Here is a 27,306-nt window from a genome sequence, read left to right as displayed (position 1 = left end):
CTACGGTAGTGATTCAAGGCCTTTTCTTCTGAAAGCTAAATGCATTTCATTTAGCATTTCTGTAGCTATAGTTCTACACTTTATTTTAAACTTTTGTGCATTTGTCTCTGTTTTTTAAGAGTTCTTTACAGAAGAGATTCCCTCCCATCACGAATAGTTCTACTTTGTATGTACACTGATGAGCCAAAATATTATGACCACTTCTTGCTGAGAGACTGAATGCTGCCTGGTGTCATTTTGGGCATATAACGTGGTAAGAAAATTGTATATAAGTGGAGCAGAGATGAATGGGGAGTGACTGTAGTGATGATACAAACCATAAATGGAAAAATCCCATGATGTAAATAACTTTACCAAAGGACAGATTGTTATGGCTCAATGCCTGGGAATGTATATCTTGGATATTGTGAAATTGGTTGGCTGTTTGCCTGCTGCTGTCATGAACATGTATGGAAAGTGGTTTAAGGACAGTGAAACCATGATTAGGTGCCAAGGTGTTGAACACCCATGCCTCACCACAGAATGTGGAGGTCAGAGGCTTGTTGGCTCTGTAAAACAGGATAGATGGCAATATGTCACAGATCTGATAACAGAGTGCAATGCTGGTTAAGGTACAGCTGTTTCAGAGCACACCATTCAGTGCATGTTGTTGATCATGGAGCTTCACAGTAAATGATCCCAGTGTTCTCATTTTGATCTAGTGACAGTGTCAGTTATGACTGCAGTGGGCACAGGGTCATCAAGTTTAGACTGTGGATCACTGGAAATGTTCACTTGGTCAGATGAACCATTTGTTGCACCAGGTCAACGGTCACATCTGGAAATGCTGTCATCCAGGCAAACAGCTACTTGAAACAAGCACCATATCAGGGATGTAGGCCAATGAGGACAAGATTATACTATCAGAGACATTCACTTGGCTTCCATGGGACCTGTGGTAGTAATCAAAGGCACCGTGAGAGCTATGGACAATGTGAACATTACTGCAGACCACCATGCTTGATGTCTTCCACAGTGGCAATGGCATTTTCCAACAGGACAACTGTCTGTGTCACAAGGCCAGAATTGATTGTGTATTGTGTTTGAAAGATGGACCAACATGGTATTGAGGAGGTGAACATAATGTTTTGTCTTATCTGTGCAGCTATCCAATGCTTGGTCAACTATTTTTTTTAAAAATGGTAATTAATTGAAACCCTCAGCTTCCGACAGGCATTGTTGACATGCCTTGATGGGGACAGCTGAAAATGTGTGCCCCGACTGGGACTCGAATCAGATCTCCTGCTTACATGGCAGATGATCTATCCATGAGGACACAGATGAATAGCGCGACTGCAGGGACTTATCCCTTGCACACTCCCCATGAGACCCACATTCCCAACTGTCCACATACTACATACGTAATATTCCTAATAGATACTTTGCCCTTTTTTTTTTATTTGTGTCACAGTTCCTCTATATGCTTATGCCAGAGTTAAAGTTTTCACCTTTAACACTACTTCTTCTTTATCTACTTTACTAAACACAGAAAACTTTATCTACTCTACTAAACATATAAAACTTTTTGCTTATTTTATTTGCCCTTTGTACTTTCATAACCACCTTGCTATAACTGCCTTACAGTCATTGATACCAATATCATTGTATAACTTCCTTAAATCAAGTTTATCTTTTTTATGAGAACAAACATATTTCTGTCATGAGTGGGCTTCTAAACTATTTGTTCTAAGTAGTTTTCAGGAAAAGCATTTAGTGCTGTACCAGAAGATGTCTTGTTATGTTCACTGCTTACTTAATTATTCCAGCTGATTGTTGAATGATTAAAAGTCTCCTCCAGTTATGACAGTATGACTGGTGAACATAAGTACTAGTGAGTTTTTGGTTACATTTGGTTGTTTGTATAGTGTTTGATAGTATGACCCAATTATAAGTTTGTATCCACCCTTGATACTTATTCTTGCTCAAACAGTTTCAATTTCTAAATAATTGATGTATTTCAGGTTCTTGTCTACTGCAACAAATATACACCCTCCATTTTCTATTAGTCTATCCTTTTGATATACTCTTAGTTTTAGTCCAAAAATCTACTGCTGTCAGATTTGGGTTATAGCCAGCTTTCCGCACCTGGTATTATTACTAAGCAGGCTTCAGACCAAACAGATCCCGCCTGGAACAAATTCTGAATTTAAAACTAATCCTTAGGCAACAAAGGATTTCTTTTAACAATATTGTATGTACATTTGTGGTTGTAAAAAGGCCTATGACTCAGTTGATTATGAATCTCTATTCCAAAATTTAAAGGAACACGGGATAGTAAAATTCTAATACTGATTAAGGAAATGTTAACTGAAAAAGTTAAATTTATGGGAGAAACTTCTGAACCATTTGATATAAAGACTGGTGTTAGACTGGGAGATGGACTCTCCCCCATTACTGTTTAACTTTGTTTTGGAAAAGGTAATCACAGAATGGTGAGAGCAAAAGTCGAGTGAAAATATATGTCAATCAACCAATTGAGGTAGAAGTAATATTAGAGTAGATTGCCTCGCCTTTGCAGATGATATGGCAGTTCTATCTAGGGATATTACAACAGCCCAAAAAAAAAAAAAATGAAATTCATAAAGAATTTGTGGAAAAAGTAGGAATACAAATATCATTTGAAAAAACAGAATATATGAGATGCAATAAATAAGCTTCAAAGTTTTTGAACATGAAATATGGAAAAATAAAAGGGTTTTTCAATTTAAATACTTGGGGGAAATCATATGTGAAAATGACCTGGAAAGAACTGCAAATGAAGTTTGCTGACAACTGACAAAAAAATGGCAACTGCATTCAGATTAACACAAAATAATCAGAAGAAGCTGAAAAATCAGCCAACCAGTTGCAAATGAAGGTTTATTAGCCCTTGACATAGGTTTCGATATTTGTAAAAATATATTCTTCAGAAGTAGTGGGCCTTGTTACATTACATAATGGTACATTAGATTAGATGAAGCCGAGTAGCTCTTGTCATCATTTAATGTCACAAGGCCCACTACTTCTGAAGAAGATATTTTTACAAATATTGAATCCTAGGTCAAGAACTAATAAACCTTTCTTTGCAACTGGTCAGTTGATTTTTCAACCTCTTCAGATTTACACAGTTGCTGTTTCACAGCCATGTTTAAGATTTTGAATAAAAAAATCAGTTTCTAAATTCAGTAAACTTAGGCATTACAGCACAGTAGTCAAACCAGAATATCTTTATGGAGCAGAAACTTTAATTTTAAATAAAAAAGAGGGATATTGAAGAAATTTAAAATAAAGAAAGAAAGATTATTAGGGAAATATTAGGCCCCAAAATTACTGATGGAAAAACCTACAGGCTGAGAAGCAATAAGGAAATAGAAGAATACACAGACATACACGGTGACATAAGAAAATGAAGACTTAACTTTAATGGGCACATTAAAACACTGGTATGCACTAGGTTGACAAACAAATAGTAGAATTCCATGAAAACAGAAGTACAGCCAAAACTGAGCCAGTTAAGTGGATCACTGTGATTAAGGAGGATCTTAAAATAGCCAGTACAACTCAGGCTGATGTTACAGATAGAAAAACATTTGGACAAAAGATATTTGATTGAAAAGTTGGTCACAGCGAAATTAGAAACTGGATTGGAAGCCTGTGGTCTGATGAAAGAAAGAGACTTAATTCTGAAAGACTGAAACAAATTTGGACACAAAGGAAAGCCAACTATCAAAAGGAACATTGACTGATTGTACCTTGTGTGGTCCTATTGGGCCCACGCATGAATAATAACAATAATAATAATAATAATAATAATAATAATAATAATCTGTTGAGAGTTTTGACAGGGCATGGCACCCTGATAAACTGTTTATTACCAATTCAGTAACACATTTTTAAATATATTTCAGATATATCACAGTCCAAAATATTTATTTATCATAAAACATTCTGTTTACATTCTAAAATAAGCTCACACAAAGAGATGTTTCCAGATGCTTAAGCACCTCGCCCGGCAAGCAGAAGTACATCCAGTACAAGAATGAAGGACATATGGCAATGCACACAAGAGTATTCAGTATTAAGTTGTGTACATTGAATTAATACAACATTAATATTTCTTTAATTTTCTGCCTTAGTTTCACTCATACTTGAGTTAATGGTCATTAGGCATAATGAAAATAGTTAAATTTACCTCAGATATAAGCACAACTAAGACAGAAAATTAAAGAAATAGCAACATTAAATAAAGGACCTTCTGTCAATGCAATGTTGGAACTCTACTAATACAAAATTAATCATATTTTGGGTGCTGAAGTTTTTTCTTGGTGGAAAACTCTGATGATAAGTAGAAGAAAACCATTAAGAGCTTTGAAAATATTATTTCCCAGTTGTTATTCTTCCAGTGTACCTGAAGTGCTCATATTAATCTGCTTGTTTTCTAATCTTCACCAAGTGAAATCTGAAACAAATAGTGATGAGAATTCAGTTCTCTAGCAGAACTCCGAGATAAAGCTATTGCACATATGAAAGCAAGAAACTATATGATACACTGTATCATTTGCAAAATAAAACCAAGAGATATAAATATTTCAGTTATTAAAGAAATAATATTTCACCTTGCTAATGGAACATTACATTGTCATTAGGCTTACCATTCAGTAAAATGAATCAATGCTCCTTTTTAATAACAGTTGCAACAGGTAGTGGGCACAGATGAAATATCTGTGGATCACCAACTTCCTCTTCCATAGCACATCACAGCTGCCATTTACTACCCAGACTCTGTGTACCCATTGTGGGGTTTTGGGGGCCTCTCATCCTTTTCTATGAAGTTGTTTGTGTTAGCATCCATTAGTGCTGTAAATACTCTCAATACAGCAGTCACAACAAATCACTTTTTATGAGAGTTCATCATTCATCATCAGTACTAACAGATAAATCTAAAATTTCCTGAGCTCCTGTAATTCATTGTTTTAGCTGGTAAGGTGTAAAAATAACACTTGAAGAACTGACACTAAATAGTGGGGACAAATTTCAGTCAGCAGGTTTGGTGGAACTACAGTTTTACTACATTAAGATCAGATAGCAGATTGAGAAAACTAACTTCAGAATAGACGACTTCGGAAGACAAAACAGAAGGGCAAGATGGAAGAAGAAGAAGAAGAAGAAGAAGGGGACTATATAATCTGAGAGCATATGGAAGATGTCACAGACACTGTAGTGATAGACAGAGACCAATAGAAGCTGGGGAAAGCCTTTGTCTGGTAGTGAAATACTAACAGCAACAACAACAGCAACAGGTGCATTCAAACTCCATTCTTCTGCATGAGTTTTTTGTCTACCACTGAAGTATGTCAAGCATATATTCTTGTGCCTTAGAGCTCCTTTGTCACTATTGCAAATTTAAGATTTTATTTTGATACAGTTACATTATCCATTTTAATTAATAATGAGTAAAAGACAATAATTCAAGACATAGGAGTTATTTGTTACACTCCTTTTGAGGAGAGTGGATATGATCTGCTAAATTCTGAGTAATGACATTGATTTAATAAACCTATATTATCATAAAAGTTTTATTAACTTACACATGTTGGGGCTTAACACAACATACAATAGAGTGTTTAAGAACAGGGTCATTCCACGTCAAGGGGATCAGGGGTCCCCACTCGATCATCTTCAAATCTAATGAAATTTGGCGTGGAGGTTCTATACGGTCTTTGGTGGCTACATACCAAATTTAAGTTCAGTATTTTCAGTGGTTGAATTCTTAAGGGATTTTAAAGAGAGGCCACTCACCTCTGAATCATGTGTGAGGGTGCAAATTTGCCAACTTTGCTAGGCATTTTTAAAAGTTCTAGCAAATATCTGGCCATTTGCTGTAATATACACAGACAACGTTTTATGCTGAATCACACCATGGCAAAATTTAGGGATTTAGCCTTATCTAAATATGGATACAAGCCTCTAAAGTCTATCAAATTTCCATACATACTTAGCAACTGCAGAGAATTGCTGTGTTCACTAGTTGTAAATAAACATTTCTGTAATTCCCATGCCTGTCCAGAGCAAAAAGCAACTAAAGAGCTGAGAAATGGCAGATGTATCAGAGGTATTTAAAATGCAGTGCACCGAGAGAGGCACGACACTTGAGCACTCTTGGCAAGTCACCAAGTCTCATACACAGTAGTCGAAGTGTGAATGAAAGGAGCTGTTGCAGTCTTGTAGTCACTCAGACAAATATGTCTGAATTTCATGTTCATTTACCTCTTTTTTCCACTCTTCTTCTTTCTTTCTCCTTTTGTATCTCTTTACTTCTTGATCTGTCCCTTCTGTAATCAATTAACTGAAGTGTGTACAGTGCTTACCAACAACCTAATTTTTACCTCATACTTCCTCTGAACATTTTCCTTCATTTTCATCTCACCTGTTCCACACAATGGCTACAACTAAATCTGAATATACATATATACTCTACAAGTCACTGTATAGTGCTTGGCTGAGGGTACATCATACCATCATTGTTGATTCTCTTCCTTTTTCCATTTGCATAGCAAGCAAGGTGAAAATGACTGTCTATATGCCTCTGTATGTGCATTCATCTCTCTTATATATGTTCATTATCCCAATGTGAGATAAATGAAAAATCACAGTCTTCTTCAAATACAGGTTCTTTAAATTGGTCCAACTGGATTTTGTGAGAACTACATCATCATTCTTCTAAGGATTCCTACTTAAGTTCCCTGAGAACTTCTATTATATTTTTGTATGGACTAAACCAACCTGCTACAATTCTAGCAGTGTGCATCTCTAAATTCCTTCAATGTCTGTTGTCATTCCTACTTGATAAGGATTCCAAACACAGAAACAATTGGAACTGGTGACAGATGCATCGTATTTTCCCAGAACCATTCCAACAAATCTAAGATTTCTATTTGCCTTCTTCACTGCTGATTTTATGTGATCATTCCTTTTAGATTACTTTATATTATTACCCATGAATACTTATAAGCTGTGATGTGCCCAAGATACTTGCCTGTAATATTGTAATCAGATACTATTGGGTTCGGTTTGTTACCAGTATTATCTTAAATTTATTCACATTTGAAGAGAGCTGTTATACATTACACCAGTGGAAATTTTGTCCAAGTCTTTCTGCAGTTCCTTACTGTTGTCCTATAGTGATACTTTCCTGTACACAATAGCACTGTCTGTAACAATCTTAGACTGCTGCTCATTTGTTTGATAAGTCATTTACATACTGTATATTGAGACCAACAGAGATCCTATTATGCTTCCTTGGGGCAAACCTGATGTTACATTCATTTCTGTGGAAATTCGTCATACAGTATAATGTGCTGGGTTCTGCTAGTCAAATATTCATTGAACCAATCATATATTTGTGAAGCTACTCAATATTATCATGTCTTGGTTAGTAGTCAACTGTGTAATGCGGTACCATGCTGACTGTCTTTTGAAAAACTAGGAATATGTTATCTACCTGCTCGCTTGCATCTATTTTTTGCAAAATGTTGTGTATGAATAAACCAAGCTGTGTTTCAGGTGAGTTGTTTTTCCTGAATCCATGCTGATTCTTTGAGATGTTTGTTTTCCGTCAAGAACATCATAATGTTGGAGCTTAGAATACGAGGGGCCTTTGAAAAGTCCGTGCAAAAATAAAAACTACTTATGTGTTTAGGGTAAACCTTTTTTCTTTTTCAACATAGTCTTGTTTTAGACTTGTACACTCTATCCAACGCTGTTCTAATTTGTTGATAATAATAGGAACTGTCCAAGTCTGCAAAATAGTTATTAGTTGCTGCAATCACCTCCTTGTTTGAATAAAATCTTTGTCCCACCAGCCATTTCTTGAAATTGGGGAAGAAATAGCAGTCCAAGTGAGCCAAGTCTGGAGACTGGGGGGGGGGGGGGGGGGATGTGAAATGAGTTGGAATCCTATTTCCATTAATTTTGTGATCACAACTGCTGAGGTGTGTGCTGGTGCAATGTCATAATGGAAAAAGACTTTTTTGCGTTCCAATCTCCAGCATTTTTCTTGCAGCTCGGTTTTCAAATGGGCCAATAATGATGAATAATATGCACCTGTAATAGTTTTACCATTTTCCAGAGAGTGAATGAGGATTATCCCTTGCGAATCCCAAAAGACAGTCGCCATAAACTTTCCAGCCGAAGAAATGGTCTTCGCCTTTTTTGTTGCAGATCCTCCCTTGGTAACCCATTCTTTAGATTGTTGTTTGGTCTCAGGAGTATAGTAATGTATCCATGTTTCATCTACAGTGATGAAATGATGCTTAAGGTCCTGCGGATTCTTCCTGAACAGCTGCAAACAATCCTTGCAACACCTCACACGATTCCATTTTTGGTCAAGCGTGAGTAATCGCGGAACCCATCTTGCGGATAGCTTTCTCATGTCCAAATGTTTGTGCAAAATATTATGTACCCTTTCATTCAAGGTGCCCACAGCACTAGCACTCTCATGCACCTTAACTCTTCTGTCATCCATCACCATATCATGGATTTTATCAATGATTTCTGGAGTTGTAACCTCCACAGAGCGTATAGAACATTCAGCATCACTTATGCCCATATGCCCACTCTGAAAATTTTGAAACCACTTATAAACTGTTCTAATCGAAGGTGCAGAGTTACCGTAATGTTTACCAAGCTTCTCTTTAGTCTCCTGAGGCATTTTGCCTTTCATAAAGTAATGTTTAATCACCACATGAAATTCTTTTTCATCCATTTTTTGACAATCACTCGACTTCCTTGATTCACATGAATGCCAAACACGAAGATATAGACCAATATGGCTGAAACTTGGCGTGTGTTCTTCCCAAAGATGCTACTAACTAAACATGACCTTGCGTTCTCGCTTCCCGAGCATGGGATCCCAGGTTCAATTCCCGGCGGGGGGCCTGCCCTTAGGCAGGTGTTGACAGATGTGAAAATTACCCAACTATCAGTTTAATAAGTCAAGCTGTAAAATACTAACGTGAATTCTTTACAGACGAATGGAAAAACTGGTAGAAGCCAACCTCGGGGAGGATCAGTTTGGATTCCGTAGAAATATTGGAACACGTGAGGCAATTCTGACTCTACGACTTATCTTAGAAGAAAGATTAAGGAAAGGCAAACCTACATTTCTAGCATTTGTAGACTTAGAGAAAGCTTTTGACAATGTTGACTGAAATACTCTCAGTCAAATTCTAAAGGTGGCAGGGGTAAAATACAGGGAGCGAAAGGCTATTTACAATTTGTACTGAAACCAGATGGCAGTTATAAGAGTCGAGGGGCATGAAAGGGAAGCAGTGGTTGGGAAGTGAGTGAGACAGGGTTGTAGCCTCTCCCAAATGTTATTCAATCTGTATATTGAGCAAGCAGTAAATGAAACAAAAGAAAAATTCAGAGTAGGTATTAAAATCCATGGAGAAGAAATAAAAACTTTGACATTCACTGATGACATTGTAATTCTGTCAGAGACAGCAAAGGACTTGGAAGAGTAGTTGAACCGAATGGACAGTGTCTTGAAAGTAGGGTATAAGATGAACATCAACAAAAGCAAAACGAGGATAATGGAATGTAGTCGAATTAAGTCGGGTGATGCTGAGGGAATTAGATTAGGAAATGAGACACTTAAAGTAGTAAAGGAGTTTTGCTATTTGGGGAGCAAAATAACTGATGGTGGTTGAAGTACAGAGGATATAAAATGTAGACTGGCAATGGCAAGTAAAGCGTTTCTGAAGAATAGAAAATTGTTAATATCAAGTATAGATTTAAGTGTCAGGAAGTCGTTTCTGAAAGTATTTGTATGGGGTGTAGCCATGTATGGAAGTGAAACATGGACGATAAATAATTTGGACAAGAAGAGAATAGAAGCTTTCAAAATGTGGTGCTACAGAAGAATGCTGAAGATTAGATGGGTAGATCACATAACTAATGAGGAGGTATTGAATAGAATTGGGGAGAAGAGAAGTTTGTGGCACAACTTGACAAGAAGAAGGGATATGTTTGTAGGACATGTTCTGAGGCATTAAGGGATCACAAATTTAGCATTGGAGGGCAGCGTGGAGGGTAAAAATCGTACAGGGAGATCAAGAGATGAATACACTATACAGATGCAGAAGGATGTAGGTTGCAGTAAGTGCTGGGAGATGAAGAAGCTTGCACAGGATGGAGTAGCATGGAGAGCTGCATCAAACCAGTCTCAGGAATGAAGATCACAACAACAACAACTACCATGGGCTTGGAGGATTTCCATGTTAATGAGTTCTAGCTTTCCTTGAAGACTATACAAACGATCTCTTGAGTGGAATCTGGTCATTGGTAAAAACATCTGACTATTAGTGTAAGACCAGTGACTGTGATTATTCTTGTCAGTATTAGTTTGCAGTCAGGTTTATTTTGGACCTCACTAGGGCAAATACTATTGTTTCTCTTAGAGAGTCTAATCTATATTTCCAATCAAATTTCCAGATGTTATCAAAAATTTCTCTACTTTGTACTTCACATTTCAACTGACTCTTAGTTCCTAGTATCATGTTGGGCCAACTGCTTTCTGTGTGAGATGTGAGCTCTGGGACTTAACTGCAAATATTACACCAGTATTTAGAGATTCTCACTCTCTGGGGATGTTCTCAGGTCTGGTTTATCTAACTGATGTTGATTTTTCTATTTTGAGTTTCAGAGTTTTGCCTAAACAGAAAGAAAGAAAGAACCCTTGTGCATTCCACAAATACTTTGGCAAACTAGTGGCCATTCTGATATATAGTGCACACCTGATATACACAAGGTGACTTTAAAAGTTTCCACTGAGTAGAGTAGGTCAAGGAATCTACAGCCAAACATACCACAGAACCAGCAAAGGCTCTGGTTCACAGCCTTCACTCAGCTCCAGACCAAAGGATTCTGGTCTATCCTTGGAATGATGGCGAAAATTGATAGTTGTGCAGAGACTTCACGAGTGAGGCCAGTAGTCTTCATCACTTTTCACAGTCTCTGGGAAGAACTGGGAGTGGTCTCTGAACCTAGGCAGCAGATGTATTTGTTACCAATGTGAATGATGGTCTGCAACTGACTGCTGCTTGTGCTCTCAGTTGCATCCAAGATGGCCTCTTCTAGTGTGTGGACAGTTTCCCCTGTGATACACAGCATGTGCATATTTGTTTTGTTTTTCTCCTGTGATGTTATTTTCTTAAGAGGGGCCATCATGCGTCTACCTAACATTGGAACCACCTACCACAAACAGTCTCTTCTTTCTGCTCTGTGGGTGCCCTGACCAAAAAAGAGGAAACACTGCTGCATGAGAAGGAGAGGCAAGGCTTGCTGGATCTGTCTCACTACCAGCAGCACGCAATTCCTCAAACCTACTTATTAGAGCTGTTAGCCACAAACAACTTTCCTTGCAAAATAGCTCCAGATATGTCCTCCCAGCCATCAGGCTTCAAGGTGCCTTCACACTGGAATACTGTCCTGTCTCTCTATCACCAGTGCAGTTTTCTGCAACCATATGAAACCAGTCGACAACAGTTAATAAAGCTTCTAGGTTTTCTCAAAAAGCAGCAAACTCCTTTTTTATGGTTTCACAATAGCCACAATCTCTAGCCATACCTACAAATGAATTTGTTTCTTTCAAGGACTAAAAGAAGTAAATGTATTATGTGCAAGACTAGATTGTACTTACATAAACACTAATCAAGGAACAATGCAGAAATCTGAGCTGCTATTGCTGTGAGAGTTGTGCTAATGCTGAAATCTCAGGACCATAGCCACTACTCAAAACCTAGGGCCTAAGTAATCTGACTCTCCCCCTCTCCTTTCCAACCTTCTGCTAACAATTCCTGTTTTGTCTCTGAAGAATTAAAACACAAGTTCAGACGGCTTTTCTATTGCATGTATTTCTATCAGCAGAACTAGGAATTTTGCTACCTGAAGATAAGTACTGGCCAATCATTTGGTCTCCATGTACATTTAATAGTTTTCACAACTACATTTTCCATTTAATAAAGTTACTAGTACTTAAATATAATGAAATAAAAAGACTCACACAAGATTAAAAGAAATTGATAAACAGCACTTGAAAATGAAATAACCAGTAAATTTGGTCACAAGCAACTGCAAACTTAGCAGCAATATGTTACACATTTATACCTTTGACTTGGAATATAGCACTTTTTACAGGATAGAAGAACTGTAATTCTGAAACTTCCTTGCCAACAACAGTTGTTTGCCAAACCTGAACTCAAACCCGAAACCTTGTGTTTGACAGGAAATGCTCTTATTGCCTGAATTATCCAGCTGTCACAATCCACCACCACAGCATTACTTTTAACCAGACCTTCCAAACCTCACAGAATTTCTCCTACATACCTTGTAACTCAAGCACTACTAAGAGAAAGGATATTGTGAAGAAATGGGTTAGCTGCACCCAAAGGGTTGGTATTCTGGTCTGGCACACAATTTTCATCTACCATGAAGTTTCAAAATAGTGCACAATCATGCTGAGTGAAAGATTCATTCCGAACTGTAATATTGTTGCAAGCCATAGTTTATAAAAGTCTAATACTAATACAATTTTGAGGAAGTAAAACAGGAAGTGTGTATAATCCAAACTGCAGATGAGAAACCACTTTTCAAACAAACTGGAAGAGTAAACTGAATGTTGTTTGATGAGGAGAAACTGCTAAGTAGCATGACAAAAGAAGTGAAAGAGATTAATGTGGGTGATTCAGGTGACTGATAAAATAGATGAAGGTATGAGATCAAATTAGGCAGTAGGATATGAAGCAATGCTTTTTGGAATAGTTACCATAAGCATGTGATCTAGGGATTAAAATGTTATATAATCCTTACTTTCAAAGAAGACATGAAAAGAATAAATCAGAAAAAATACAATGATCATTATGAAAAACAAAAAAAAAAAAAAAATTGTAGAGGCACTGAACAATTATTGGATCAGCTCAATAAAGAGTAAAGAAATCTGAGAAGCAACTTTGACTGTATGATTAAAGAAACTTCACCTTTATGGTATTGGGGTACCCAGAGACAAAATGCAATATGGAGTCAAATGCTTCGCTTTCTGAGGAGCTTGTCCATGACATTTGTTCACAAACCATTTTAAATGTCTACAAAAATATATAAAAGAACACCTAATACAGACAATAAACATAGCATGCCTTGTTTCAGAGAAATAGGTAGTATTTCATGAGGGACGAAAGAGGAATTGCATGGGGGAGGATAGAAAAGAGTGATAAGTCTCCAATTGCCACCCCAACCCTATTCCCACATCCACTAGCAAAGCAGGACACATCTGTTTATGATACAGTACATTTATAATATATTGAAATGGACAGAATATGAACTAAAGATGAATTAGAAGAAACTGAAAAATGGAAAGAATAATGCAATTAAAGAATAGAAAAAAATGGAGAGAGAGAGAGAGAGAGAGAGAGAGAGCAAAGGGGAGGGTTGCATGTGTGGAGGGGAATACATAAGTAACTGACAAAATTCTAACAAACACTGTATTTACAAAAGTGGATAGAGGGGAGGGAAGTTTAGGCTAATGGACATCATGTCCAGGAGTGTGGCAGGAGAAAAGCGTATGTTGGAAAGCAAGTTCCCATATCTAAAGTTCAAGGAAACAAGTTATGGATCAGGTGATCCAGATGGCCCATATGGTGTAGCAGCACTCAGGTCTCTTACATCATACTGCTCAGCGACTGGGTTCCAGACAACTTCAAGTTGGATAGTTCTTTTTGTCAATTTATACATTCTGCCAATTTGGTGATGTATGAGGGGCCTTCAAAAAGTAAGTTACCCTTTATTATTGCAGGCCAAGTAGTTTTTATTGAATGCTGCACTGCACTTGAAAGGGACACAAATTCATGACGCTGTTTTTCAACATAGTCACCAAGTCCCTGTAAACAACAGTTGGAATGTTCTACCAGTCGTTCAATTCCTTGATGACAGAAGTTCACTCCTTGGTCATACAGCCATTTCAGAGCTGCTGTGTCAACATCTTCAGTGTTGGAAAATCTGCAACTGTCATTAATTAATTCCTCGACTGCCTGGACACCGTTGTCTATGGTCAGTGTTGATGGCCTTCCTTCCACATCAGCGTCACCCACATCTGTGCAGCTTTGGTCAGATTGTTGGCCCATTTCACTACTGTGGGATATGTCATTGCATTTGGTCCATCAGAATTTCACAGTGATCTGTGTGCAATTTAGACATTTTGCTCACAATGATCGTACTGTCTCATGTACTTTGACATTGGAATATGTTTCCTGTTGTTGCACCATTGCACTTCTACACTGTGTAGCAGCTGTTACCCATATTGCAGCAGAACTGTCTCTGCAGGAAACCCAGAACATGTACTCTCTTCTGACAATGTACCACTCTTGTTGCACTGTGGTCTTAGCATTTGATGTCATGTGTGACGTACTTTTAGGAGTTCCCTCATATAAAATTGTGCATGAACTTACGTCACCTGTTTAACAAAATAACTTTTTTTTTTTACATGGTACACTGCTGCTAGTGTAGAGTTTGCCTCTGGTGGAGCTGGAATAGATAGTTGTGGGTAAGTGTATGGGACCAGTTTTACATAAACAATAATTACAATAATAGGAACCTGTGAATCCCATATATTGTGATAAGGATATTGTGGAATTCATGAGAGCATTGGAATGTCACTGTGGCTGGAGTGGAAAGGATATAAGGGAAAGATGACCTCATTTCATGGCTTAATCTGAACAAGTTTCAGCCCTGATGCAGCAATCCACTGACATATTAAAAACTTAGGATCTGACAGGTAACAAGGGGATGCCTTTCTAAGTATTTTGGAAATAATAAATGTAGGTATTGGATAAGTAGAGGAGTGCAGTGTCCAGGAGCTTTGTATTTGTACAAGGTCAATGGGTTAGTTGTGGGAAAGAAACATCTGAGGAAGGTTATTTGGAAAGGTGATGAAGAGGTGGCTATGCACCACATGCTGACCATAAGGAAAACAAATAAGAAATTTTGAGAGGTAGTCAGAATTAAAAGTTTGGGTTGATACAACAACAGACAGAAAAGAATTGTGCTGAAATTTCCTGGCAGATTAAAATTGTGTGCCATTCTGAAATCTGAACCCAGAATCTCAGCTTTCATGGGCAACATTGTTACCAAGTGAGCTATCCAGGCATGCCTCACGACCTGTCCTCACAACTTTGCTTCTGCTAGTACCTCTCTCTTATTTTCCAAACATCACGGAAGTTCTCCTGCATATTTTGTGGCATTAGGACTCCTGGAAGGAAGGATATTGCAGAGAAATGGCTTAGCTACAGCCTAAGGGATTGTTCCCAGAATGAATTTTTTACTCTGGTGGAGTTTACATTGATTTTGAAACTTACTGCATAACATGCACACAGTTTTAATCTGCCAGGAAGTTTAAAAAATTATTATCTGTAAATTAAAAATAATGAAAGCAGTGGTATACTTGAGGAATTCTTTGTTTAATAGAAGTTGTCTTTTACTCTGAGAGAATGGACAAGTAGTGAGAGAGATTTTCATAAAACTGTATTTCTGGACCAAATGTTAACATGAGTCTGTAATAGCTACAATGAGAATTCTGAAGAAGAAGAAACTATAAGCATTAGAAATGAACTGGTAGCAAAGAAGTACCTTCAAGATGAGTAACAGATTGCTTAAGTCTGCTATGTTATCTCAAGTGGTTAACTCAGCTTTTGAGGCAGTGTTTGAGAGAAAAGTTGAGGGAAAGATAGACACAGGAGTGTACAGCACATTTATTCAAGCATCCATCAGGGGTGTCAGGTATATTAGATAGATAGGAATGAAAAAAAAAAAAAAAACATTTTCAGAATAAATGGAAGGAGAAAAACTAACCAAAGAAAGACTGGTGGTTTAAGAAAAGAATGAACTAAAGAGCAATGGCCTCAGTTTTATGCATTAAATAAACTTAACATTACAACAGATGAAGGAAAGCACTTGATCAAATAATAGTAACACAAAATTTCAAAGCTGATCTGATTTTGTTCTGCAGTATGCTGCTTCTTCAAAAAGGTCAAATAAGAAGTTTGAGTCTACTGGCTATATGTGTTAGTAGCACTCACAGAATAGGGATTGAGGAATGAAGGTACCCTAACTAGACAGTTGCACAAAAACCAGATAAAAACATCTGAATTTCCAGAAATAGCATGTACTGGTGATGCAGTGAAAGAAGAGGGAAGACAGGAGGAATAAAACGTTGTCAAAGGACTGTAGTCACTCACATGCTCCAATAAAGATGGGAATACCAATTACAAATACAAAATTTTTTGATTCCTCTTAAAGGCAAAAAAATCAATCAATAGTTTGCCTTTGTTCACTTTGGCTCAGTGGTGATTTTTGTAGAAATTTTTTGTGTCTGTGATGTATTTGAAGCTTATACTTCTGACTTCGACATTTATGACATTCAGTTATTGATTAATTAAAAATGCGATCAATGTATAACAGTTGTATACTTACAAAAAGTTCAGGTGCTGAATTTCGAAGTTCTTCAAGCTCTTCCAAGGTGGATCCATAACATGCATTAATTCCAAGAAATTCAAGATGTGGTAAATAAGTCTTCAGGTTGCTAAATGGAAACCCTAATGTACAACATGAATCAATCCGGAGTGTTCTTAGTTCACTGAGTTGCAAGATACCGATCAAGGCTGATGGCTGTAATCTCCAGCAGTCAGTTAAGAAAAGTGCATTTAACTTTGTGCACTGTTCTAAAGTACCCAATTCCTGGATACGCACACATCCAGATAGATCGAGTATTAACAAATCTGTGCAATTTTCTATCAGTTCTAAGCCTCTAGCAGTAATATATCGTGAGTCTCTCAGCTTTATTTCCTGAAGCAAAGGACAACAGGTACACAATGCTAATAAGACATCATCTTGTATGTAAAATGCACATGTAATACTAAAGCTTCTCAGTTGTGTAAATGATGATGTCAGAAGAGCACATGTTATTTCTACTCCATCAATATTAGCAACTCCTTGAAAGTGGAGGTCTGTAAGAGCAGAAAGGTCCTTTAAGGTGCTAAGTATTGCAACAGTTTCAAATGTCCCTTGTCCATTGACACATATTTCAAGTTTTCTTAAAGAATGTTGGCAGTTTTTTAGTAATGGTAATGCACTAATCTCATCATTTGTACACCAATTAATAGTAAGGCTGTGTAACTGTGGCCCCTTTTTGTCCATGAAGTATGTTATGTCCTTAATATCATAATATTGATTAGAGAAATCAACTTCTTCCAGCTGTGGTGCACCATCCGCAAGGGGCTTCAAAACAAGGGATGAATCAATGTAACCTATTGTGCTCTCTGGAAACAAGGACCTTAGGTTTTGCATGCTACCTACCATATCAGCAAAATCTTCTCTTTGTAGCAAAAAGCTTGGGAGGTATAACTTAGTAATATTGAGGCACTTTGTAAGAAGACAGTTTATCGTTTCTTTCCTTGCAATTAAACTGCAAGATATATGTAATGTTTCATCACTATAAGTTGCCTCAAAACCATCAGGTATGTCAGTAAACTGCAGAGTTGTTAACTGAGGTATTATTTGAGCCACTTCAACAATTTCTGCTTCTTTTGCTTCATCAGATACTTGGTACTTTCTATGAGACCACACTCTCTGACACTGTGCTGCTTGTTTCCATAACGGGTTAATATGCAAAACACATGTGATAAGGTCTGAATCTGGTAAGCACACAAGAATTTCTGTAATGACTTCCAAGGGAAGATCTTCCAAAGTTTTTCTGCAACTCATACTGCACAATGATCTGAAAACAACAGAAACATATTGTAAACAACAATAACAATTAATTCCTTGTTATATACTATTCTAAGAGGTTAATGAAGCAAATGAACATGAGTATTATTAAAATAATTCAAAGTTATTACAGAAATTTAAAATTAATTTTAGCATTAAAACATTCATTGTATTTCCTGCATAAACCATAAATTAAGTTATTTAACAAATTACTTGTAAGTGTTACAGAATTTTCAAGTGTATGTATGGAGCCAGTACGCACTGCGTAAAACACTTTGTTGTTCAAGAATTACACTGCCCTGGACAGCAGCATGAAACAATGAACAGTATGAAATAATGCTCTTCACTTTCCTATCTCCATTCTGTTTCTTGCTTCCTTTTTAATATCACTTTACCAATGAGACATTTACTGAATTTTTGGTCCTCAATGGAAGAAAATGCTGTTGGCAGTCATATTTTAATGAATTACAGAGGGACTAGAAACATGTAGAGACTGTTTGATAGTTAATAACTTTGAAACAAAATGACATATAATTGCAGTTTTGTGCATCATAGTCCATTGTTTTCTCAACAGATCTTGGCATGTGTTTTCCAGCAGATTTTACCTACAACAAGATGGTGCTCCAGCACACTACCACAGAGATGTCAGAGCCTACTTTTGGATGAAAATCTATCTGGATGATGGATAGATTGAAGAGGAGCTGCGCAGTACCCACCACAGTCTCCAGACCTTACATCTCTTGGCTTCTATCTATGGCGGGACCGAGAAAAATGAAGGTTATCAACAGAAGCCAGCTACACTGAATGAGCTATGAGAAACCATTGAGGCATCCTGTGTGTTTATCACACTGGCAACACTGACAGCCATAGTTCAGTCAACAGTTTAGTGGCATTGACATTGTTTAACTGCTAATGGGGGTCATGTTGAACACATAAAATATCCTTCCTCCCATAGAAGAATTATAACAGTATGCCATTTTGTTCCATTAATATTGACTACTAAAGACTGCCTATATTTTTCTGGCCCCCTCTGCATGGTCTTAGATAGATGTGTCATTTTTCCAGCACATAATCTGCAACTTAAATTGTGGTAGGAGGTAATCTTTGCTACACTGTGCACTGGTTTGTGGAGTACTACGCAAGTATATGTATGCACAGGGTATTTCATAATCAAATGCTAACCTATTAACAGATATCTTGAGACAAATGAATAGAGAAAACGGATATAATGTATGGTCCATAGTGAATTTGGGGGGGGGGGGGGGCTGATAGGAATCCAAAAGATGCTGAATTGAAATGTGTTGTTCAAGATAAGTGGAAACTTTTGGGACAAACCAATAAAATTAGGAGCACAGGCAATATACAAAAGACTTGTATCATACTAAATGGCATCATGGAGAGCACACCTATTTATGTATTAAACAGATATTTACACTCTGAAAATGCTTAGAATGATAATGAATTAAAGATGGATCCATCGCATTGCAAGTACACAACTTATTGTTTTGTTTTACAATCCAGACATGTTTCACCACAGTTATGGTACCCTCTGTGGGTTTTTCTTCTATTTTCCTTGTATTTTACATTGTGTGTGTCCTATGGCTACCAATCAAAATGAGCCACAGGTCTAAATTTGTTTCATCATTGTAGTATCTGCCTAGTCCTGAGCTGTGATAAGTTGTTTTTACGTACCAAATGTGTTTTTGTGGAGTTGACCTGAAAGTTTTTCCTGCTCATTTGTAAATATTGCATCTTGCTGTGTTGCTGTGACTTGGATGTATGTTTCACTGGTTGGCAGGCACAACCCACACAATGTAAAATAAATGGAAAATAAAAGAAAAAAAAATGACTGTTGATGCCACAATTGTGGTGATACACATTTGGGTGATAAAACAAAACAATAATTTATGTACTTCCAAAAAGGTGGGCCTGTTGTTAATTCATTATTATTTTTCTGTAAGCATGGGAACTGAGTGTGTGTTGCTTAGAATGCTTTAACCCGGACTTTAAGCACGTTTGAATGACATGTTATCAAGCAATGACAAAAAAGGAATGGAAAAGTTCACCTTTGGATTAGGTCTAAGAGGTGTTAATACATAAACTACATTTTAGGGTGGAAAGTGAATAGATCATTGCCTAAGAGTCCACACAAACCTCAAGTGAACTGATAACATAGCTAACATCCCTATTGTACAGCAACTGGCTTGGAAAACTGAGAAATGACTACAGGCCAAACTTTCTCTTTATTGTACCAACAGGTGGTGGGAGCATATGCCTGCTGGCACTGCAGTAGTCTACACTCTGTGTATCATGGAGGAAAGCAATGAGGAACTGACATGTATGTAACTCAAATATGGTTACGTTTTGTTGTTTACATGTGTGCTGTGCACTAGAATTCAGAGAGCTAGCATTGATATAGCAATTAACACTTTTCATTTTGTGACATGGACTATTAGTTTCACCTTCAGCACCATCTAAAAGATACCAAAGCTAGTTTTTTCTTTTCTCATTTATATTTTGTGTGTATCATAGTTTTACTAATACAGATTTATATAATGTGCAGCATCACAGTTGGGTAGTTGGAATGCTGCAGAGCAGCCAGGTGGTAGACATTTATATCTGTTTTGTTTATCTTCCGTTTTCATTCAAATTTTAATACTGTGATGGATAGGGAGTATGCTTGCTGTTTGCACATGCAGGAGGAACTGAGTGCAGTTCACAAACAGATGAAGATGCTTTTGGTTGTGGTCAGTCATCTGCAGGCTGCTGCCTTGAGTTGTAAAGGCAGTGAAAAAACCGGTGCATCACCTGGGACACCCCAGGCATTGCTTGTTTTGCCCACAGGCTCTGCTGTTGGGACAACTTTCGGTGTAAATGATGTGGACGAACCACATTCATGACAGAGCGAGTAGTGAGCTGTAACATGACTGTATTGCTCGAAGCAGAGAGTCAATGTTGGGACTGACTGTGTGGCCTTGCCCATTCACCATCTAAGTGGACAAGTGGCTGCTCTTGCAGCAGGGTCTGAGTAGGTACACAGAGGGGGGCCAGGGGAGAGGGGATTGGGGGGGGGGGGGGGGGAAGGTCTGCTGGCTATTGGTGAGCTCCAATGTTCAACACGTAACAGAGCCCCTTAGAAAAATAGCGTTCAGGGCTGGGAAGAAGTCCTATTTACATTTGGTATATCTACTGAATAGGCCTCCTGCAAGTTGTGGAGGAGGCTCTGAATGTGGCTACCGAAGGTGTTGGGTGCTGTTGACTTAAAGTTATGGTTCATGTCGGTACCAATTATGTCTACCACTTGAGTTCTGAGGCCATCTTCGGTTCGTATGTGTGGCTGGTGGAAGTGGTGAGGACTGCTGGCCTCCCTTGTGGGGTGTGAGCAGAGCTTACATAACCAGAATTGATTGGGGTCCTTTAATTTGTAGCCAAGTGGATGATCTCAACAGCAGGTTCTGTCAATCCTGTAATGGCCTTGGCTGCAGATTTCTAGACCTGTGTTATGGGCTGGAGAATCATTGACGTCACCTTGACAGAGCAGGTGTGCACTACACAGAGGAAGCAGATGCTTAGGTAGCAGAGTACCCATGCAGTGCACATGCCTATTTTTTTTTTTTTTTTTTAATGGCTAGGTGATAGTTTGAATTCCTCTGATGAATTCTCAACATTGATACACAGTGGGTGAAACTGGATCATTTACAAATTAAAGTCACTTTGAGTGTCAAAATTGTAACAGTAAGTTGCCAAAGGATTTGTAACAAAGTTCATGAATTTTCCACCCTCCATGAAAGCTGTCATGCTCCAAATGTACTCGGCACCGAGAGCTAGATAAAACCTGAAGTACAAAACTCCAAAATATTTAATGAAGCTTGGAATGTTTATTGGAAACATAGGTTAGACACCAAAGGAGGAGGAATTTTCATAACAATCGAAAAAATATTGTGTCTATAGAGGTCGCAAATGAGTCTGATTGTGAAGTTATCTGGATGTGACTAACCAACCTAGGTGAACCCAAGTTAATCATCAGATTCTGCCACAACATTTGTAGAATTACTGAGTCTACACTCTGCGGCATGGGAGTACCCCAATCAAGCAATATTAACTGTAGGCAACTTTATCATACCAAGTATAAACTGGGATGACTATGGATACACTGCAGATGGTATGGACAGTTTTGTGAAGTAGTTTTGAACATGTTTTCTGAAGACTGTCTTGCAGGTCATTCAAAAACCCACACACAATGGATATATTTTAGATTTTGTAGCTACGAATCGAACTGGCTTAATCAACAATTTCAGTGTAGGGTGAGTGAAAAAGGACTTTAAAACTTTGGAATGATTGGAATTTTATTGAGATAACTTACAGAATCAGTAGATGTCTCATTTTGTGCAAACAACATCAGATGCACAAAAAAGTGTCAAATGTCATTTTGGTTTGACATGACTACAATTTGTGATGTGGCAAACATCCCACTGATAATCAGTTTCTTCCCACACTCATTGTAGCATTGTGCAGCAGCAGTGTAGATTCGATTTTTCAGGTGAGCTAAATTATTTGATAGGGGAGGAACATACACATGGACTTAAGTGAAATCCCAGAGAAAGAAATCCAATGGTGCCAAGTCTAGGGATAAAGGTGGGCATGCAATTGGCACTTCATGGCCAATCCACCAACCTGGCAAGTGATTATCGAGGAAACGTCAAACTTCCATGAGGAAATGAGTTGGCCCACTATCTTGCTGGTAGTAAATCATCCTATCATGGTTATCTTCATCAATCTATGGAATTAAAAAGTTTTCAAGCATATTGAGATGGACAACACTAGTGACAGTTCTCTCCATGAAGAAAAACTGTGGGGCTGTTACAAATGTGTTCCAGGGTTCCATGTGGTTTATGCCACCCAATATTCTGTAGTTGTGGGTGTTCACCGTGCCACTGACATGAAATGTTGACTCATTGGTGAAGATTATTGTCTTCAGGAATGTCTCATCATCCTCTGTTGGATGAAACATCTACACACAGAATACCCCACAAGCAATTTTATCTGCATCACTAATGTGCTGTGCCATTGTGAACCTGTATGGTTTCAAGTGTAAACATCCATGCAGTACTCACCAAACAGTCTTTTGTGGAATGCCAGTCTCATGAGATGCATGTTGTGTTGGTTTTTGAGAAATGCGCGCAAAGCTCTCCCTACCTTGTTTGACATAATTATCAACACATGGGTGACCTGGTGATTTATCATGTCACAGTGAACAACCCATCTCAACAAAGTTCTTGTGCCAAGAGTAAATTGTAGGCCTGCTTGGAGGTTCTGTAGCACACTCGGTGTGAAATTTATGCCAAACAGTTGTTGCAGCATTCATTTCATGAAATCAAAACACGCAGTGAGCACACTCCACACCAGCAAAAGTATCCACCTGGAGCTCCTGGTGGCAGAAAGGGGTACTGATACACTACGTGAATCAAATTTAAGGTTGTTTGCTACAAAATGACATATCTACTACTTCTGTAAGTTACCTCAGTAAATTTCTACATCATTCTAAACTTGTAAAGTCCTTTTTGAATCAGCCTGTTTAAAGACAGGATTTAGTCGTGATGATGTCATCATATTGACAACGATTACTAAAGTTAAGCAAAGTGCAGGTGATGCATAAAGGATACTGCTAATGGAATACTAGTGCGACCAATTCTTCAGTACTGCTTGAATGTTTTGGACCCTCTTAAGGTCAGAGTAAAGCAAGAAGTCAAAGCAATTCAGAGGCCTGCTGCTCAGTTTGTTACTGATAGGTTTGACCAACACGTAAGTATTACAGAAAAGCTTCATAAACATCCCTGGAGACAATACGATGTTCTTTTCATGAAATACTGTTAAGAAAACTCAGATGTCTGGCATTTGCAGCTGACTGCAGAATGATTCTACTGCTCCCAGCACAATTTTTTGTAAGAATCATGAAGATAAGATAAGAGAAATTAGAGCTCATACAGTGATGTGTAGAAAGTCATTTTTTTCCCACACTCCATTTACAAGTGGAACAGGAAGGTACATGGCACCCTCTGCTATGCACCATATGGTGGCTTGCAGAGTATGTATGTAGATGTAGATGTAGTATATAACACATTAGATACACCCTACTGATGGTGAGCCTTGGCTGGTTCATGCTATGTGTTGGATTAAACCTTGGTTGCTATTCTGTGTTTAGTCTCCTGCAGTTATCGTGATTATGCTGTTACCCTCTCTTTCCGTGGGTGGTAGCAGCGGTGTGTATCAATATCCGCACCTTGGACTATCTTTGGGCTGGTGCTCATAGTTTCCGACTGGGCTGTGTGCGGGCAGTTGGTCGGCTGGCCTGGAGCAGCAATGAAATCTCCACGCCACGTGGTTTGGCCAGGCCTGCTGGTGACCTCTATGCAGCGTTGAAGTGTGTGGTGCTGTTCCCATTGCTACGAGGTTCGTGGCTTACCGATCCTGCACATGAAAGTTGAGTTTTGACTTAATCTACTGGCAAGTCACGACTGTTCACATTGTGTCGTTTGGAGTTCATTGTCGGCTGTTGGAATATTCCTGCCAACAACAACATGTGTTTTCAAGTTGGCAAATTTTAGCCACCCTCCAGTGGAGTTTAACTGTACTTGGTTATTTGAGTTGAAGTCCACCAGTGGAATCTTTTGCCTTGAGACCATTAATGTTCTGGTTACCTGCCCTGGCCGTTGATGTAAATTCAGGCAGTGTATTTTCCTTATCATGTTGTCACTGTCCAGTACAGTGTGTAGTTTGACAGCTCAATGTATGTATGGTTGTGGGTGCCAATACCTTCTAAGTTGCTCCATTGATCTCCCTGTTGCGTGCTGGTCGGGTGAAGCAGAGGTTAGCTTGTCTGTAGGTCCATTGACTGACTATTGGTTGGGTTGTTGTCAGACTGACAATGGTTGGGCCAACTGCCTGTCTCACCTAAGCGAGCGTTAGTGTTTGAATTCCAGGCTGACCCTCGGAACTTCTGAGCACCCTTGGGTGTACTGGCTTTTCTTGTTTGTTCTTGTTGTTTGTACTTGTATGGATTCTAGCCAATTTTTAGATTAAGGTTGTTTTTTCCTTAAGGCATCAGATGGTTTGGGCCTTCAGCCTAATTTAAGAACTGTTTTATGTAAAGCCTTTAGCATTTTTAAAATTAATGTTATTGAGCCTTAAGTGTTGGGCCTTCAGCCGATTTTGAATTTAAGTTGTTTGCTCTTAAAGTGTCAGATTCTTTGGGCCTTCAGCCTAATTAAGGAACTGTTTCAAGATAAGGCTTTGCCTTTTAAATTTCTGATTTTGTTTGAGCTTTAAGTTATTGGCTTTCAGCCGTTTTTAAATTAAAGTGGTCTTGCCCTTAAGGCATGAGATTGTACGGTGTATTCAGCTGCTAATTAAGTTCCAAAACTAAAGCCGTGGTTTTTTAAAAAAATTTCTTGGTTCTTGTAATGTTTGATCAAATAAAAGGTTGTATGTTCGAGTGTAACTGACAGCCGCTTATCTGGGCCCCTTTCCACAACTTAAACTACTTGTCCTGCCCTGCGGGTTTAGCAGGGCGTCTCAATGGTAGCAGAGCATGTCTGTGCTTGTGCTTGTGCTTGCCATTCTAGTTGCTGTCAGTTTCACTCTTGTTTCGTTTGTGTTCGGTGGTACCATATTGTTTTGGCTGTTACTTGTTTCAGGTACTTATCATCATGGCAGTCAGACAGTGTCCGGTTATCGACCTGCTGAGAAAGGAGCACATTGTTTACTAGTTGGCAATAAGGCACCAACTGGTTGAGGGCAGTGTTCCAGAATTGGTAACCAGTTTGTGTGCTGCCATTCTTCAGCCGGTTGACATCATGCCAGCGGTGGTGGGTGAGACAGGAGCCGCAATTGAATTTTTGTTTGGGACTATTAAAGGCTTTGAGGACACTATTTGTCTTTTGGAGGGAACCCAACCTAGTGACAGTGAATAGGGTGTGGGCACAGTTAATGCATTTAAATAATCAGATAGTGGATTTAAGTGTGTTAGATTTGGAAGATCATCACAAAAAATTAACCATTGAGTTGGGAACTTTGGTGAGCACATTACAGTTTAAGCTTACATGTTTGGAGTTGGATGGGAGGGAGGTTGAAGATAGGGACTTGAGCTGTCAGGGAGAGAGTGAGGGCCAGCACGGGCTGCTACTGTTACATCCTCTGTCAAGTCAGATGCTGTGTTTACCAAGTTGCATAATCCTCTGGCCTATTTCTTCCGAGATATTACTGAATTGTTTGTGGAGCAACTTCATCAGGTGGAAAAATTATTGTGGTTATTGGTTCACCTAGAACAACATGTGGTCGCCTTTCGTGTTCCACACCAAGCAATTTTGTCGTTGCTGTACCCGTTAGCTAGAGGCGAGTTGCAGAACCTCCTCTCACAAGCCATGGCGGAAGGGTTTTCCTTGCAGAAATGAAGGGAGCTCATAATTAGGCAAAGGTTGACCACCGGGGTTCATAAACAGCTTGAGTGTCGTTACATTTGGGAAGTGCAGCGGGGTGAGGAGCAGTTATATCAGTATTTTGACAGAGTTCAGACATCCTCTTTGGCCTTGCTAATTGATTTACCTGAACAATAATTGGTCTCTATCATTCTTAGGGGAATGCAGGCGGTGGATAAGTCACATTTTGTCTTCCGTAAGCAGCCTTCAACCTGGGAAGAGCTCCTTGATGTGGTCATAGCAGCATCTGCATTACCACTTGAGAACCATGTACATCATGAGGTTAAGGGGTGGGACATCGGTGCGGATTCCACAGTATCTACATCCACTGAAGTCATCAAAAGGGAACCCCGGCGTTGTTTCAGGTGTGGCAGTAAGGCTCATTTGGTGCACTCTTGTGTTCAGCCTCATGCACCCAGAGCCAATAGATGACACCAGGTTGGGCCGTGAACTCGGGTTCAAGCTTTCAGACATTGGCGTACTCGGGTGGTCACTCCCTCATCACACCCCTTGCTTTACATTTGTTCTCAGGTGGGTGCCGAGCCGGTTTGTGATCTTTTGGATTCTGGTAGTGCCTTTTCATTATTGTGCTTCAAGTGGTTTTTGGAATTTGGGCATCTCACAAAACTTCGGTCGGTTCCTTCGCCGGTGCAGAGATGTTGCGTGGCCAATGGCCAGGTGTTGCCTCTGTATGGTTGGGTCCAGGGGAGTATATTGGTCAGCGATTTTTCCTGGCCTATGTCTTTAGCCCTGCTTGAGGAACTGCCCATTAATCTAATTTTGCGGTGTGATTTCATCAATAAACTGGGTTGGTCTTGGATTATTCTGGACACACTCTTTTCTTATTTTGGGGTGTGATTTCATCAATAAAACTGGGTTGGTTTGGATTATTCTGGACACACCCTTTTCTTTAAATTCGCTCCTGGAGAAAAGTTTGGCTTTTGCAAATGCACTAAACCTAGTGTTTATTGACCTGTTGTGGCATTGGCCGTTGAGGCCG

General features: G+C 38.7%; 1 protein-coding gene across 3 annotated transcripts in view; it reads right to left on the bottom strand.

The window, feature by feature from the left end:
* Positions 1-3,888: 3,888 nt before the first annotated feature.
* The window catches only part of LOC126188773 (F-box/LRR-repeat protein 2-like), a 45,261-nt gene continuing 21,843 nt past the window's right edge, over positions 3,889-27,306 (bottom strand). For 2 of the 3 annotated variants that reach the window (XM_049930388.1, XM_049930403.1), the window contains 2 exons: positions 16,540-17,842; positions 3,889-4,477 (listed from right to left, as the gene is read on the bottom strand). In XM_049930388.1, the coding sequence (XP_049786345.1) occupies positions 4,457-4,477; positions 16,540-17,829 (1,311 nt within the window). In that variant the 5' untranslated portion in view covers positions 17,830-17,842 and the 3' untranslated portion in view covers positions 3,889-4,456. The remainder of the gene's footprint in view (positions 4,478-16,539; positions 17,843-27,306) is intronic. The other variant, XM_049930396.1, reaches the window with a different exon arrangement.

The sequence above is a fragment of the Schistocerca cancellata genome, chromosome 1 (genome assembly GCF_023864275.1).
Source record: "Schistocerca cancellata isolate TAMUIC-IGC-003103 chromosome 1, iqSchCanc2.1, whole genome shotgun sequence".
Classification (NCBI taxonomy): Eukaryota; Metazoa; Arthropoda; class Insecta; order Orthoptera; family Acrididae; genus Schistocerca; species Schistocerca cancellata.
The sequence above is the reverse complement of the archived record's forward strand: the minus strand, read 5'-3'. Positions and strand labels throughout refer to the sequence as shown.